Consider the following 16,038-nt stretch of genomic DNA (forward strand, 5'->3'; position numbering starts at 1 on the left):
CTTACATTTACACAATCAATTGCATGACCCCAGAACGTTCAAATATTCAATTATTTTGTTGGGCCCACACATTATAATTATGATAATCAGCTTGGTGCATGAATGATTTCCCAGTTATGTCTAGTTTATTGCTCCACATGGGTCCACACATTAGCATGGATTTCTTCCACTTGTGGATCCTTAGAGCCTACCACGAAAAATTTGCTTAGCATGAAATTTCTTCCTTGATAATAACAGGATTACCAACCAAATTTCCATGTGATTTTCAGGATAAGCAAACAACAGCTGATTACTAGTAACAAGCAATATGCAACAAACAGACATTTGGTTGGTAATCCTGTTTTTATCAAGAAAGAAATTTCATGCTAAGCAAATTTTTGTGCTTAGCAGCTCTATGAAATTGGGCCCAGGTCGTTTCCAAGATGTCTTTATGGAACATGACGTCACTTCTAATAATCACTGGTAAACGTATATGATCAGCCACGTCGTTCCGGGTTCTAAAAGGATGTAACAAGAGAAGAACCAAACAGAAACAAAAAGAATGTCATAAAACAAAAACAAAGTTTCCTCACAAATTGACCACAACAATGACTCCCGCTTTGGATTTCAAACAAACAGTGATGTAACTATATCTGGCAGCTTTTACTCAGCTTGTGCTAACTTTGAGAATCTGCCAATAATAGTGTCCCAAATTTACCCCAATTTGTTCAATGCCATGCATCAATTAAAAATAAATAAATGTCCCCTGTGCCCCTCTAAAATGTTACCTTCGGCATGGGGGAGCAGGGGTCGATTTCACAAAGGTAGTCCTAACTTAGGACTAGTCCTAAGCAATGCCAAGAGATAGGACTGGTCCTAAGTTAGGACCAGTAACTCATCCTAACTTAGGACTGGTCCTATCTCTTAGCATTGCCTAGGACTAGTCCTAAGTTAGGACTACCTTTGTGAAATCCACCCCGTGAATAAGAACACATTGAGGCGGATAAAGGCGTGGGAGGTTTTAGTACTTTGAGTGGATTGAATTTTCTTTGAACTTTGGCGACTTGCATAAAAAATAGTGGCTATAAGTTCATCATCAAACCGTTGAAGGCCCTCCCCATGTATTTAATGAAAATTACGGTGTTGATTTGATCTGATGTATCTCGGCACTTGGTGAATGATTACAATTTTAGTACAATCTCGGATAGAAACTCTCAATTTCTTGTGACAATTTTTAAGTGGGTGTATGGCCTAACCTACATAAAACTGCAAGTGGTGACGATTTCAATGCTGTACCGTGGTCTACCCTATTCAACCAAACACTTCACATCGTGCATAGAAACCCACCTTGTTGAGTTATCGATTAACCTTGAGCATAGTTCACTACACCCGAAAAAATAATCAAGGTTGGGTCTTTTGTCTGCATGGATGAATAGGCCTCTAGCCATGCACGTTTATAGAGTCTGTTTTTGGTCTATGCCATCATGAAAAACTGAATTATTGACATAACAACGCTTCGATAAGTATTTATAATTGCTTTATTTTTCCATCATGCAATAAAAGTGTCGGCCATGTTTAGGTGACGTGTGCAGGATCGATTCCTCTTCTCGAACTCAATCTCGGCATGAAGCTCAGCCGACTTGTATACCGTTCACTGCGGACAGTTATCAGATCCACCTACCACTATTTCAATATATTGACAAATAAACTATCCAGTGAGCTAACTAGAAAAGCCAGCCAAACATGGGGACACGATCGGCAAGAGTACGGTACCGTGAACCACCAGCCCGCCGCCGGCCCCGAGAGAACACTAGAATTTCAGGCAATATTCTCGTTTCTTATGTTGCTGGCAATGTTGTCAACTGTGTCGTTATGGTTATCTGTGAGCACTCTCTATGATGGTAAGTTTGCTTTAAGGCTTGATATGTCAGAATTGACTCAGGATCCCGTGAGGTCTGGTCAATGTCTTCCAAAGAAAAGGGCAATAATGACCCAAAATCTTAGTTAACACATGGAGGTAGGATTCACAATTATTTCAAAACCACTTTCGTGTCTATCTTGCCCGGAAATTTGTCAGACCCCATGGGATCTGGAGACGATTTAACAAACAAAAATAGGACTAATATGCTAGTCCAGACTTAGAATAGTCCTGGTAGATATTATATTATAAACTTAAGGCCCGGTCCTAAGTAATAGGATGAGTAACTCGTCCTAACTCGAGATAAGACTAGTCTTAAATCTTAGTGAAATCCACCACTGGAAGCTTAGATACATTGCCCTTTTCCTTTTTAAACGCCCGAAATTATTCTTAGAAGCCTTTTCGGGCGTCTGAAAGCGTGCAACAGGGGTGTTTTTCTTCCACTATTCTCTTGCAACTTCAATGACCAAATGGGCCCAAATGTTGAGGATACTGTTTGGCAATGACTAAAGGTTTCCAGAGCCTTTAAACGGCACCCCGCTCGCCCCCTTAGACCAACGGGTGGCCCATATCAAAACCAGACAACCACAGAGGTGACTCTGTGTGCAGCCTACGGCTTCCCTCGTCGACCAACAGGTGGCCCACATCAAAACCAGACAACCACACATGTTAGGAGATATCGCTCGTGACTCCAGCCAATCAGACAACTCGTAAGAGTGAGTTCGGTTCAGGGTTTTGTAGACTTGCAACCCGACGTCTGTAACGACACAACCGTGTTGGATTCCACAAGGATGCCATGCCACTGGACCTTCTAATTTTCAATCCAAGATGGCGCGGGTTACGCTTTTAATAGTATAGGTACATGCTTATAAACTTCATAGAAGCTTTGCAAAAAACCTGTTGCGATGTTAGTGTAGTTTGTTTCATTAGGAGATGGATGAGGCGAAAGATGCAGGTCCCCCGAAAGACGTTCTCAAAATGTTACAAATTATCAATAAAGAGTTGGAACAACATGCCCGGAGCCCCGTCGATGGTGCCCGGTTGGGAGCAAGCGACAAGGATTCGGTCACCCCAGACCAAACTCGGCAGTGTGGTGGTGTGGGCGTGATGCAAGGCGGGTGGGGGGGGGGGGTATATTGGAATAGTTTGAAACTTGTTTGAAATTGCAAAGGTACATGTACTCCATAGTTCTGAACGTCTGCAGTTTTGAGCGACTTCTCTCGCTATAGTTCAACAAAAAGTAAAACACAACAACTCCAACCGGAACTCGATGAAAGATGAAAGACGCTTGCGGCTCGACCAAGCATGGTACCGTTAGATGACTTGATTGAGGTTGTTGATTTGTAAAAAAAAAAAAAAAAAAAAAAATTAAACAACATTTATTTAATTGTATGGTAACTTTATTTTGACTGATTGGCCGCTGTTCCTCGAAGATCGAGAACATTTGAAATGAAGTCCGCATAGCTATAAAGGCAAATTACAGAACTGGTAAAGAAGAAATAAGATCTAAGATTAACATACACGGTCTTATGATGACGAGTAGAAAACGTCCATTGAAATATTTCTGTCTGAAATGTTAATTTGATGAGAAGTAAATAAATCTCGTTTCCCGTTTTAAATTTATCGCTTAGTGAGCGTTTTTAAATCGATGTCGTGCCAATAATGCGTATGATCGGGTTTTCACTATTTCTCGTGACCCAAAAAATGGTCGATCGATCACAAACCTCTACAGGTTTGTCAGTTTATGTAATGGTGGATTACATAAAATGTTTACACTGCCTGCAACTGTTTTTGTAAGCAAAAACATATAATGCTTTGAAGATATTTTCAAGTGCGTCCAACATTCCGTCAGGACGGAAACATCTCTACGACATCCGCATGACATCCGCGCGCGTGAAAGAAAAGCCGTCAAGTACCCGTCTTTTATTAAGTCTCTTTTGAGTCAACAAGGGTTGAACCATGGAGGTAGACTGTCCGAAGGTGGCCTTTTATGATCTATTCATTCGGTTATGTAACCATTCTTTGCTTATGGATTAAGAGTCGGTGTACCTTCGACGTGTTCGGTATACAGTCGTGCCCGCATCGCAATGTCCGGCTTCTCAACAAGATTGTACCATTGGGGCCAACCGTACATGGACACCTGAAAACTAAGATGTCTTTGAAGAATCTACCAATCGTCACGAGAAATCATGAAGGAATCATGAATCTACAAGACTTGTGATCACAGTAGCGTCAGAATTGGAGAAATAAATGCACAACCGTGGTCACCCAGGACAACTATACGCCATAGGCCGGTGCCATCTTTGATTTCGCAGGAGTGGTTTGGTATGAAAGTCCAGAATGAAATCTTGAACTAAAAAACTTGAGTTTTCTGCAACCATGATCTCATCTGATTCCTTCTTCTTGGAGATGATTTGCTAAGATTCTGGAGTACATTCTTAATTAATTGGTGCAATTACAATACTCGATTGTGGACCAATCACAACCATGAGGCTACTCAGTAGATGCGTAGCTATACCCTCGTTGGCGAGGCAGTACTGCTCGTCGACCTCACCGCCGTGGTTTACCCACCAAGCACTGGGTAAAGTTTTACCCATCTTTATGTGGGTGCTGGTTGGATTCGCACTTCTCAGCACCACAGTTCTGTGGAGTTCTTTGGAGAGTAAGTATGGTAAGCCATGGTTGATGGTGACGGTATACTGGGCTCTAACTTGCAACACTTTACAAACCCTGATGAATCGTTCTCATAATTCATTAACACTTAAAATCCTCTTCAAGCTGTCTCTCGTGTTGTTAACAAGCGCCTTGGGCACCTTCTTGGTGGATACGGCCGTGTGATGTATCTTATAGATTTGATTTGATTTCTTGTTTTATTCCATAAAGGAACATAACCCACAATGGGTAAAAGTTACAACAATAATTAAAATATACAAATTAATTGCTGTTTACATCATGGCGGAGGAGTTTTGTTTAGCAAAAGCCTCAATGTTAAACCATGGAGGCTACCTCCATGGTTAAACCCCAAAACAATTTATTTTTAACAGTGAGTTCTTTTACTCTTGGCTAAGTAATGTACAATAACTTTTTCCTGAGGGGTCATAAAAAAGTTTGTCTCCTTCCGATATCATTCACTAAAATCGCATTACTTTTACACACAGTATCACACATGTGTTTTTTCTCAAACATTTTGGACAAACATAATGTACAAAATGCATTTCTGTTTCCAAGTATATTCGATACGATGAGGGCAACACATTCATTAAATTTGAAACTGACGTATCTTCCAGTTTCAACAAGCAGTTTACGCACTGAACATCTGAATCTGGCCGAATAATGTCTGTGCTGAGGCTTATTTCAAAAACAATATTAACACCACTGGATGTGTGACTCCTTTTTCAACTTGAAACTCCTCTCTACAATATCCCCCGACTCGTTCCCACACTATGGCTGACATAATAATACGGGGACGAATGCTGTAGCGGACTTCCATGTTCAACTCTTGGGCCCCAACCAAGATAAACGGTATAATTTCTGTGTACATAAGTGTACAGCCAGCCCCGTGTATTGAAAGGGCAGGGGCACCAATGCATTTTCTCCTTGATGGAAGGACACCCTATGAGGAAGCTGTAATGCATTTCTACCGGACAAGGCAATGGCCAGGGGGATGGAGGCAATCGCCTCCGTCAGTAGTTTTTATATAATAATGTAAAAAATTAACTAAATGTTATATTATGACATTAATTACAGGTACAGAGCACGATGGAGGCGAGTCCGTGGTTAGTCAGTTGTTGACCAGGATACGTACAAGCATTGATACAGCATCTGATCCTTCGAGGAGAGTGTCCATTCTCGATCCAGGTACGATGTGTATTATAAACATGCACTCTGAAAACATTCCCGGTCAAAATTGATCCAGATTGGGAATTGGTCATATTGGCCTGACCCAGATTGGGGTCAAAGGGATTCAGAAATGGGTCAAACGGACGCGGAATCCGAGTAAACATCCGATTTTAAACCAGTTTTAATCTCATTGTTAAATCAGCCTGATTAAAAAAGGGTCAGGCCCCCGCCTGTGACTCGGAGCGACCCGGATTCTCTGTTAGTTCTGATCTGGGAGTTTTATGCCAATTACACACTGCATGCAGGGTCTTATTATTTGAAGACTACATTTCTATACGTTTGTCATGCCACACAAGCCAATAAGTGAAAACGACAGCCACAGTCAGTTTGTCATGGTGGCATATTTTGGGGCTAAAATCGCCACTTCCGGCCATTTCAAGAATAAGGCCCGTGAACTACCCCCATGTTGAAGCTACCCCCATGTTGAAGCTACCTTCTCCATGAACTACCCGAGCTTAAAGGCTTAAGAGACAAAGTGTGCTATCATTCTTATAATTTCTTTTTTTATAGATCTGAGATATGGAAAGGCAGACGAACTTTGCGAAGAAAACGATTTCGCCGGCACAGGTACATAGAGATAATAAAAGTCATTACCAATAATTGTCTAATGCCTAAAACATTCCATAAGATAAGATGTAAATGAGAAGAACAATATTTCTCAATGCATTCAATGTAAACCCCTACCCAATTTGTTCCTTTCTTCCATTCCAGAGGGTAATGTAACGCTTTATATGAACTGGACAGAGCTCTATCACGTAGAGGAGCAGATCTTAACGAGATCAACGCAGTCAATTAGAAAGTTTCTACACGCAGACAACGCAATGGTGAAAAATCTGTACTTTTCTGCAAGTCATAAAGATTCGCAACGCAAAAAGTCAATTACGACGCCCGTCGACGCGGTTCTCTCCCAAGCGACATTGGTTGACGATGATTACTATTATTTATCAGGAGGGCACTGGATACCAGCGAATTGTCACCCTAGATGGAAGGTACAGTTTCCGCAAGTCTGTCGGCTTAATTTTTTATAAAAAAAATCAATATATCAACTTCTTGCACATGATTGTCATTCGAGTAGGACGCCCTCTCCTGTTCATCAGCCATTCCTGTTTGCCGCGCGCGTATATTTTTGTTTACACCGCAGCGGGGTTTTGCACTGTACCAATATCTGTCTTCTTGAAATAGAGATTACGTTGCAACGCTTTTTGAAATATCATTCAATGGGGATGTTAATAACGTAGTCTCATCTCAAGACATGACCCTCGCTGCAGGGTAAAGAAAAAAGTTTGCCGCGTGTACACATATTTGCAGATGGCGTCTTGGTGACTTCAATGCGGTCTTGAATTTTCTGCTAAATTATTTTCATGCTATGTCAATAGTTTGAAAACAATGTAATGAAAAAATGTGTGCATGTCGTGGGTTTGCACTGCCAACTGTTATAATTTGCCGAAAAGCGAATACAGATGCTTACGATCTTTACTTTAAATGTTCCCATAGTCTGATTTTTTCTTGGTACGATATGTTGACATTGTCGTGTTTTGGGCATCCATTTATTAATTATCTATACATTCCTGAGGCATTTTAGAAAAAAGACCGCGGTTGCAACATTTTGCTCGAAAATAAAAGCAATGTAGACAGAATTAGGGAATACAATCACTGCTTCTATTAACAACAACAGCAAAAAGCCTTCAGTTTAAAAGTGTCATCAGAAGAAAAAAAACAATTTCTCTGCTTTTATTCTACATGAATAATTATTAACTGATCGGTATTGGGTTTGTTGGTTTTATGTTTTACTTTAGGTGGCACTTATTGTTCCATTTCGAGACAGATGGTTCCAGCTCCCGATTTTCCTCAGAAATATTGTGCCGTTTCTCAAGAGGCAAAACCTCGAGTTCGGTATCTACGTTATTGAACAGGTAAGAGCTTTTATTGATAAAAAAGTATTTCCACAAAATTTAATTTAAAAAAACCTCCCTACAAAGACCCTTCCATCCTTTGTTAATAAACAAAGTGCACCGGTTGGCATGGCCGGCCCAATGTTAACAATCAATCGTCCTTAAAGAAATTGTGATAAAAATCAACATTTCTTGTCTGTAAAAAGATCAATGCGCTGAGTTTTTGATTCAACATCATTACTTTTTAATATTTGTGAAACCTTTCTAAATGTTTGGCTATCTGTTTTTTTTATGATTTGCATTTATTACTTTCCATAGTTTCCAAACCTGGGTTGGCAAAAACTCGGGCATTTGACATTGCGAGGTCTATTAATATTTTGGGTATAGCATGGTGAGAAGGTATATCAATGTATTCAGTTGTGTGTTTGTATTATCTACTTTGCTGTGTAGATTTATTTGTTGAGAATTTGTCTGAGTATTACTATCTTATACTCTTCTTGGAAAGCAGGCCATGACAGTTCCTTTCAGAATTTAGTATAGTCTCCCGGATTTAGAGATCTCCCCCGCGGCAGTACTGGACAATTTCTCAAAAAATAAATTAAAAAAATCTACAGTATACAGCAAAGTAGATGTATACAATGGTGTTACCGCAGACTCAATACACATAAAACCAACTCGAGAAAGGCTCTGCTACAAGGTAGAAACGCATTAACTATTTGTTTGCATAAAATATTTCGGATAGCGATTGTATTCATAAAAGACGACGACCACTGCAATTTTGAATATTGAATTTTATTTTGAATAGCGCCCTCTACCTGCAATATTGTTACGGGAAAAAACATGATCACACAACACACAACACACCCACATAACAGTGGAAACATTGATGTATGTTGGTTTTTTTTTGAGGGATCTGGGAAGGCACATCGCTTTGATGACAGTTATTAAAACTTCTGCCTTACCCTGGACGGCCCCTGCCAATAAAGAATTATGTCCGAAGATTAAAAAAAAAAATTATAATAATAATTTACGTATTATAAAAAATATTACGTTTCATAAAAAATAGCCACACAGTGTGTTGCACACATTTTCAGTTTAATGTTAGGATTAAAACGAGGGGCAGCGCTTCATAAAACGACGATCGGCAACGCATGGGTGCAAACTTAAAAGACACTGGACACTATTGGTAATTATCAAAGACCATGAGTCTTCTCACTTGGTGTATCTCAACATATGCATAAACTAACCAACCTGTGAAAATTTCAACCCAATTGATCGTCAAAGTTGCGATTATTTTAACCTCAACGAGGTTTTCTTGTCTGTTGTTGTTTTAAATGACCCATTATTTTAACCTCAATTATGAAACACAAACATGCCCCATCTCTTGAAATTAAGATTTTCCCCGACTATTGCCGGACGTGCTATGTGGAAGGCCACACAACCGCAACAACGCTTCCTGCCTGCTATGGGCTCTTATTTCTCCGAAGTGGAGTCAAGTTTCCAGACCAGCAAAAGTTCACGAACAATCGTTGTGGGCTATGCTGTATTTGAACTGAACATTGTAAAATGTACAGTTCCTGACAATTCTATGGTTGCAGGTTATTTTACGCTGCCAATCACTGATGAACCCACAACCCAAACGCCAATCGGCCTAATATTGATGCACATTTATGTTTTATAATATCCAGATATGTGCCTGGAGATGTGACTTTTGTATTTTTTAGTTCGCAATGAAAAAATTAAAATTGCCACAGGGTCGACTCTCAAAAGCATTTTCTGAAACGTTGCCCAGAAACAGTTTATGTGTTTCACTAGTTTATTTATCTGCAATATTTTGAAATAAAATAAAATGTGGATGGAATGATTAAAACTTTTAAATTTGATTTGCAAAAGTTTGATTTGCTTTGCAAAAAGTTTGGACGAAATCGTTCGCTGTGATTACATGTTGGCCTATTATACAGGTATAACAATGCAAGAATTATTTATTATCTGAAAAAACACACAAAAAAAACCCATTATTTTCCCCGCAGGCAAACGATCTACAATTCAACCGAGCAATGTTGATGAATGTTGGTTTTCAGCAAGCTCTTAATTTCACCAAGTGGGATTGTTTCATTTTCCACGATGTAGACCATCTTCCACTCAATGATGCTAACTACTATGGTTGTAGTCACATGCCGAGGCATTTCATCTCTGGTGCTGACAGATGGGATTATAGGTGAGACAACAAACAATAATTTACTAACTTGCACCCTTTCAAAAACAAGCTTAGCGCATAACAGAATAATTAGACAACGATTTAAAAGCTGGCAACTGATAAAAAATACCACAAACTTTAGGGCCATGTCACACAAGGCAACTTACAGGCAACCAGTTCCAGACAATCTTAAGAAAAAGCATTCACATTTAAATGTTCATCTATTGCTCTTGTGGATCGTATTAAGACAATGTTTGAAACATGACCCATTTGCTACAAAAGTGGTCCTGTACCATGCGCTGCAGCTGGTTGCCTCCAAGTTGCTTGCAAAAGTTGCCTCGTGTGACAAGGCCCTTACATTCTACAATATACGCGTATTTGTTGCACTGCACGTGATTGGTTCTCGACCAATCAAATTTCAGAATTTGTTACCGCGGTATGACAACATGTTTTGCAAGGTTTGGCTTATTTGGAGCATATACTGTAATTGTCGGTTGCCTTTTTGTTTATACCATAATGATACTGTACTTTGCGGATATTAAAGATGAAAAACTGACATAAATAAATAATTGGAATTCTGTCTGACTGTACCAGCACCTGCTGCAATAAATTACACATAAAGTCTGCCAATGTCTCTGGATGTTTCTATAGACGCCATGCATGGAAACAAGATGCAATCTTCCCAATGTTCTTTTGTTACTTTCAATTTTCTGCTCAACGATTTATTATCAGTAGTATAAAAGGTGTTGCAATTACCGATACTACTTGCCTACTGTAAAATAGCCTGTTATTGCACTTTTTTTATTTTTTATTTTTTTTTTTATTTTAAGTGCGGGCACTTTTTTAAGTGTCATACAATATTAATCCACTCAAGAAACAACGAAATTACAAAAGAAACAGGACAAAACCGTAAAACCTCCATTTTGTGATTAACTGATGCTATTGTACATTGTTGAATGTCTTTGTAAAATGATATAAATAATAAACCACAAGGGGAACTGACTGGGTCAACTTTAAAATAATTTGGGTTGAACAGAGAGAAATTGACTTAGAGTGTGACTTGAACCTGCGACCCCCAGACGTGCTGGGCATTCCACCAACTGCATTTATGTGTTCGTGCTCAGTGTTGAGCGCCGGTGTCGCATGCAGTTATGTCCTTTATGCAATACTACCCGGAGGACATTATTGCACATGCAATCACGTCCGCCCGGACGCTGCTGCATAATGCAGTGGTGTGTTCGTGCTCAGTGTTGAGCGCCGGTGTCGCATGCAACTATGTCCTCTATGCAATACTATCCGGAGGACATTATTGCACATGTAATCGTGTCCGCCCGGACGCTGCTGCTGCATAATGCAGTTGTGTCCGCCCGGACACATTTGCATATGCAGTTGTGTCCGGCCCCGTGCAAAAACGTCCTTGCAGTAAACTAAACGCCCTTGGTCGACTGGACACGTTCGCCATTTTTCCACATGCTAATTACATGTCATGAATGACATGGGAAGTGTGCGGCCGTTGGGTATACGCTGCTATCATATTATATGTGAATATTCATTGATGATCAGTTGGTGGAATGCCAGCACCGTGAGGTTGCAGGTTCAAGTTTTACTCTTTAATAGACACACTTTGTTTAACACAAAATTTATCAAAAACGAGTTGGCTCTCACATCTACTCAGTGTTTACATCACCACTAATTGTTTATTAGGTTGCAATTAAAATCGTTTATAAGTTGCAGTATAACATGTTCTTCGGTGCAATAACCAATGATTACATCACTAATCGATTATCATAGTTTGCCGTTCAGGCATGCGACATGCAACATGTTCTTCGGTGCAATAACCAATGATTACATCACTAATCGGTTATCATAGTTTGCCGTTCGGGCATGTGACATGCAACATGTTCTTCGGTGCAATAACCAATAACATCACTAATCGTTTATTACTTTGCAGTACATCATCCTTCTGTGCAATAACCAATGATTACATCACTAATCGTTTACAGGTTGCAATACAGCATGTTCTTCGGTGCAATAACTGGGTTTACTCGAAACCAGATTATCAAGTTTAACGGTTTCCCCAACGTGTACTTTGGTTGGGGAGGCGAGGATGACGATATCCTTATTCGCATTAAGTCCCAAGGATTCTTCAAGACACGACCTTGGGGAGTGACGGGCTTCTACAATGTCATCTCTGAACACCACAAGAGTGCTCCTAGGAACACGAAAAGGTAACGAGCAATGGAGAGCCGTTGTTGAGAAGTTGCCCCCTGAAAGAGGTTATCTTACTATAGACTAAATAATAAGAGAGTTCGGACGTGAAGCCTTTTATAAGGTCTGAAAGCAGCAATGGTGTTTTTTTTCTTTCATTATTCTCACACAACTTCGATGACCAATTGAGTAAACAAAATCACAGGTTTGTTGTTTTCATGCATAAATTGGGATACACCAAGTGAGAAGCCCCACTGGTCTTTGACAATTACCTAAGGTGTCACCCCCCCCCCCCCCCCACACACACACAGTGTCTTTAAAAAGCTACTCATCATGCCACGATTTGGCTTGAAAGTATAGAATAAACTTTTCTCGTTTTCTCGTTTCATGCGTATTAACAATCTATAAGGACCCTTGTTTACAGGTTTCTTCACCAGGCTTGCTGCTATACTGTTTTTACAGTGATTAAGTTAACTCGTGGGTGGGGCATCCAGGGTTCATTTAATATATATAACAGTAATTAAATTTTCTTTCAAAACTTTCCATGAATCTTTTTTTTTCTACAGGGTCTGTCTGCTTGATTACGCCCATCAGAGACTTACAACCGATGGGCTTTCCAATTTAGTTTATCCACCGGTCAAAGTACTTTTAGAGCCCCTCTACACAATGATCTCCGTTAACATCACTGATGTGGATTGGAATCCCTCATGGACTATGTGCTCAAAAGATTACAAGAGACCCAAGAAAGAAGACCCATAAGTCTTAGTATCGAGACTTGTGCATTGAGTGGCAAAATGTCTTAAGGAATCTCGCCTTTATGCTGGAGAGACATATAAAAAGGAAGAAAATAGATTTATGAAGTCTAAGTTATTAGATTTTTATTCGCAAAACGCAAGGAATACAGCCTATTATATCTGCACGAGAGACATTATTGGAAGAAAGACAGAATAGATTTATAATATGTTCTGCATGGAATAAGAATGTGATGTTCTCAACAAGATGTCGCGAGTTTGGGTCATTTTGTAGCATCTTCTGTTTCATACTGACCCAAGCGTGAGAAACATATTCTGTCTGGACTGTGCTTGTATACACTGCCACCTTGGTCTGTGAGTATGCCCTTTTAAAAAAGAGTGAAGAAATCCTTGACTGAACATTGCTTGGAGACAAACTCGGAACAATGTGTTGACTTCGCGAAATGAGCTTCCGAATAATAAGTCAACTTGAAACTGTGGCACATCAAAGTGCCATAAACGAGGCTGACGTCGAAATGAACTGGTACCCTTTGGCGACTGGGTTACCATGGAGACTGTCGCAAACAATCAAAATTTAATCAATCGAATTTTTGTTAGCATCTCTTGTGTTTTCGTTGTCGCAACCAAATGAGATTCTATGAAACCACTTTTTTTACAAAAATGTACATGTGTTCATAATATAATTGATGGTTTTAGAATAAATTTTCTTGAAAAGATTATCCTTGTGTTCATTTGAATTGAAATGTGACCGGTTCATCTGATCACAAAACTGATTAAAGTTTAAATTACTTAAAACTTAAAATGCACTGGACACTATTGATAATTACTCAAATAATAATTTGAAACAAGCAATGGTGAGCTTTTGATAGTCCAAAAACTTTATGAGAAACGGCTCCCTCCGAAGTATAAAACGTAGTTATTGAGAAAGAGGTAATTTCTCATCAAATTTAAAAGACTTCAGGCCTGAAGCCTTATATTTGGCATCTGAAAGCACACAACTCTTTTTCTTTCATTATTCTCTTGCAACTTGGATGACCAATAATTGAGTCCAAATTTCTAAGCTTTGTTTTTATGCATAATTGAGAGTCTTCAGTGTGTCCAGCATGCCTTTAAATTGGGGCACCTGTTTGAAGAGCAGAACATGGAGTATTTTCCGGTCACCTCCCGCAAAAAAAGCCATTCACAATTTCGTTCGTTTGTATTAAAGCGATGTTGACTCCTTGGGTTGAAACCGTTATTCAGTTTCACTTTTTGAGGCATGCGAATTTACAGCACTCTATTTTGAACTTTAAAGGACGTTCTTTTCAGTAGAAACTTAGGCATTCAATTTTGTGTGGGTGGATTGTTAAATTGAATGGTTATCTTTTTTTTTATCTTATGACGCCAACGAATACTTGCTTAGGTGTGCAGGTTAAAAGTGAAATTTAAGGGGTAATTTTGAAGATCTTTCAATTCTGCGTGAAATAGAATAACGCGAGGTATATTGCCTAAAAATGACCAGTAAAATTTACATTTCATGCATCAATGAAAATGGTGTAGCCATATTATGTCATGAAATAATTAATGTACATTACAGGACTGAAAATATTTGTTGATGCTCAAATTATTGTCAATAAAAGTGTAACAAATATTTTTTTACCAAATACTTTCGTGTTCAGTTTGATTTGATTAGTTTGGAATAGTATCTTAAAACAAGCATATCGGCGCACCACGGAGTAAATTAATTTTATAATTGGAGACGTCAATACATACAATCAATGTCATAGACTGCCATCTTTGATGTATTAACAGGGGGAAAAGTACACGTGTGCACTTTTCCCTTATTAATGCATCAAAGATGACGGTCGAAGACGCGTACTGCAATCCAGCCCTATATAGGACTCTTTCTCTATGTGCGTGAGATAAGGTCGAGATCATCCGAAAATTACCACTCATCACTCATTAATTCAATTACCACTTACGCCGGCGGATTATTTCGTACAATACCTACCGGGTCATATCGGAAACGAAATAATATTTCGAGGAACCAAAACAATTGTTCTAATTATGTATTGCTGCCTACTTCAATTTGTTTTATTTCCCTTTATGGGCTTCGCACTATTTATAGAAAGACGGAGAACGAGGAAAATAATGCGGTTTTTTTTTCCACGAATCACGAGTAATTTCTCTGAATATTCAACGTTGTAGCAGAATTTAATCAAAGGCAATTATCACTGACAGGCGATGAATAAAGCTACATCCTGCGTTTGCATTATAGCAGAATTTGTAAAGATTGATCATTAGTGCGCGAATAGACGTCAGAACGACTGCTGACATAAATATGATTTATAGTTCAGACCTGATGGGCTCATTACTTTTATTGACTTTACGGACTCCCCGCCTTTGTGTGTGTGCGTTGGTGCTTGCGTTATTGGATTGTCACTTTGGAGGCTCGATGCCCACTAGAGACAATGCATTGGACTCTAAATAATAGTGTAATATTATTCATTCAGATGACTTGGTTTCAAGAAATACCTTCAAAACGATCGATTACAGATGACGTGGTGACGCCTACAAATAACCCGCAGGGAATGTTTTTCATCAAATTCCGTGATTGATTTGGTATTACTCAGGATTGGTTAAGATGAAAAACTATAGTCACAAACAATAATCATGTTTTGTGTGGTCAACCGTATAATGAAACAACAAACATGTGGAAACATTAATTTTTGCTTATTCCGTTGTATGTGAGTCAGGAGAAATTGTGACAAATATTGTGAGCTAAATCTGCCACCATCATGAACAATGTGAAAACTGCTTTAACAGGCAAACACGCTGCAACTTTAAAACAAAGACCTACTCTACGTAGTTTTTTTTTTTTTTTTTTTTAGACGTATAAACAAAATGTTCGTTTTATTTTGTAATACACCCAACATCAACGATTGAAGCAGCAAGAACGTGATCACATTGTAACATTGAATATCGAACTCAAGTATTGATCTGACAAAACGATTAAAATTATTGTGACATTTTCAAAATGCCACATGTAATTCCTCTTAAAGTCGGGTATAAATCTTCTTTCATTAAATAGTTTGGGTCCTACATTAATGTATGGGAGACGTGATCATACCAAAGCCAATATCATCACTTATGCATGAGTTACGACGACGAAGAATATCAATATATACTTTTAAAAATGAAATACTACTGTTT

The 16,038-nt window shown here is 39.0% G+C and overlaps 2 protein-coding genes across 4 annotated transcripts in view; one reads left to right on the forward strand and one right to left on the reverse strand.

Annotated features, from left to right (window-relative positions):
* Positions 1-16,038, reverse strand: part of LOC139944441 (arrestin domain-containing protein A-like) — a 34,116-nt gene that overhangs the window by 16,087 nt on the left and 1,991 nt on the right. The window lies entirely within an intron of this gene.
* LOC139944596 (beta-1,4-galactosyltransferase 6-like) lies at positions 1,461-13,563 on the forward strand. Of its 3 annotated transcripts, none has more exons than XM_071941651.1 (8): positions 1,461-1,880; positions 5,645-5,755; positions 6,308-6,364; positions 6,509-6,786; positions 7,594-7,710; positions 9,720-9,907; positions 11,890-12,114; positions 12,661-13,563. In XM_071941651.1, the coding sequence occupies exons 1-8, from the start codon at positions 1,604-1,606 to the stop codon at positions 12,851-12,853; spliced, it is 1,446 nt and encodes a 481-aa protein (XP_071797752.1). In that variant the 5' UTR covers positions 1,461-1,603; the 3' UTR covers positions 12,854-13,563. The 3 variants fall into 3 exon arrangements, with proteins under 3 accessions (XP_071797752.1, XP_071797753.1, XP_071797754.1); XM_071941652.1 differs by lacking the exon at positions 1,461-1,880 and adding an exon at positions 3,898-4,568; XM_071941653.1 differs by lacking the exon at positions 1,461-1,880 and adding an exon at positions 3,898-4,559.

Source organism: Asterias amurensis, chromosome 11 (genome assembly GCF_032118995.1).
Source record: "Asterias amurensis chromosome 11, ASM3211899v1".
In the NCBI taxonomy this organism is placed as follows: domain Eukaryota; kingdom Metazoa; phylum Echinodermata; class Asteroidea; order Forcipulatida; family Asteriidae; genus Asterias; species Asterias amurensis.

Excerpts from the sequence above, each read along its gene's own strand:
- LOC139944596 (XM_071941651.1), top strand. The coding sequence starts at position 1,604 with ATGAAGCTCAGCCGACTTGTATACCGTTCACTGCGGACAGTTATCAGA. Across the intron at positions 1,881-5,644 it reads TGTGAGCACTCTCTATGATG|GTACAGAGCACGATGGAGGC; the intron begins GTAAGTTTGCTT and ends CATTAATTACAG. Across the intron at positions 12,115-12,660 it reads GCTCCTAGGAACACGAAAAG|GGTCTGTCTGCTTGATTACG; the intron begins GTAACGAGCAAT and ends TTTTTTCTACAG.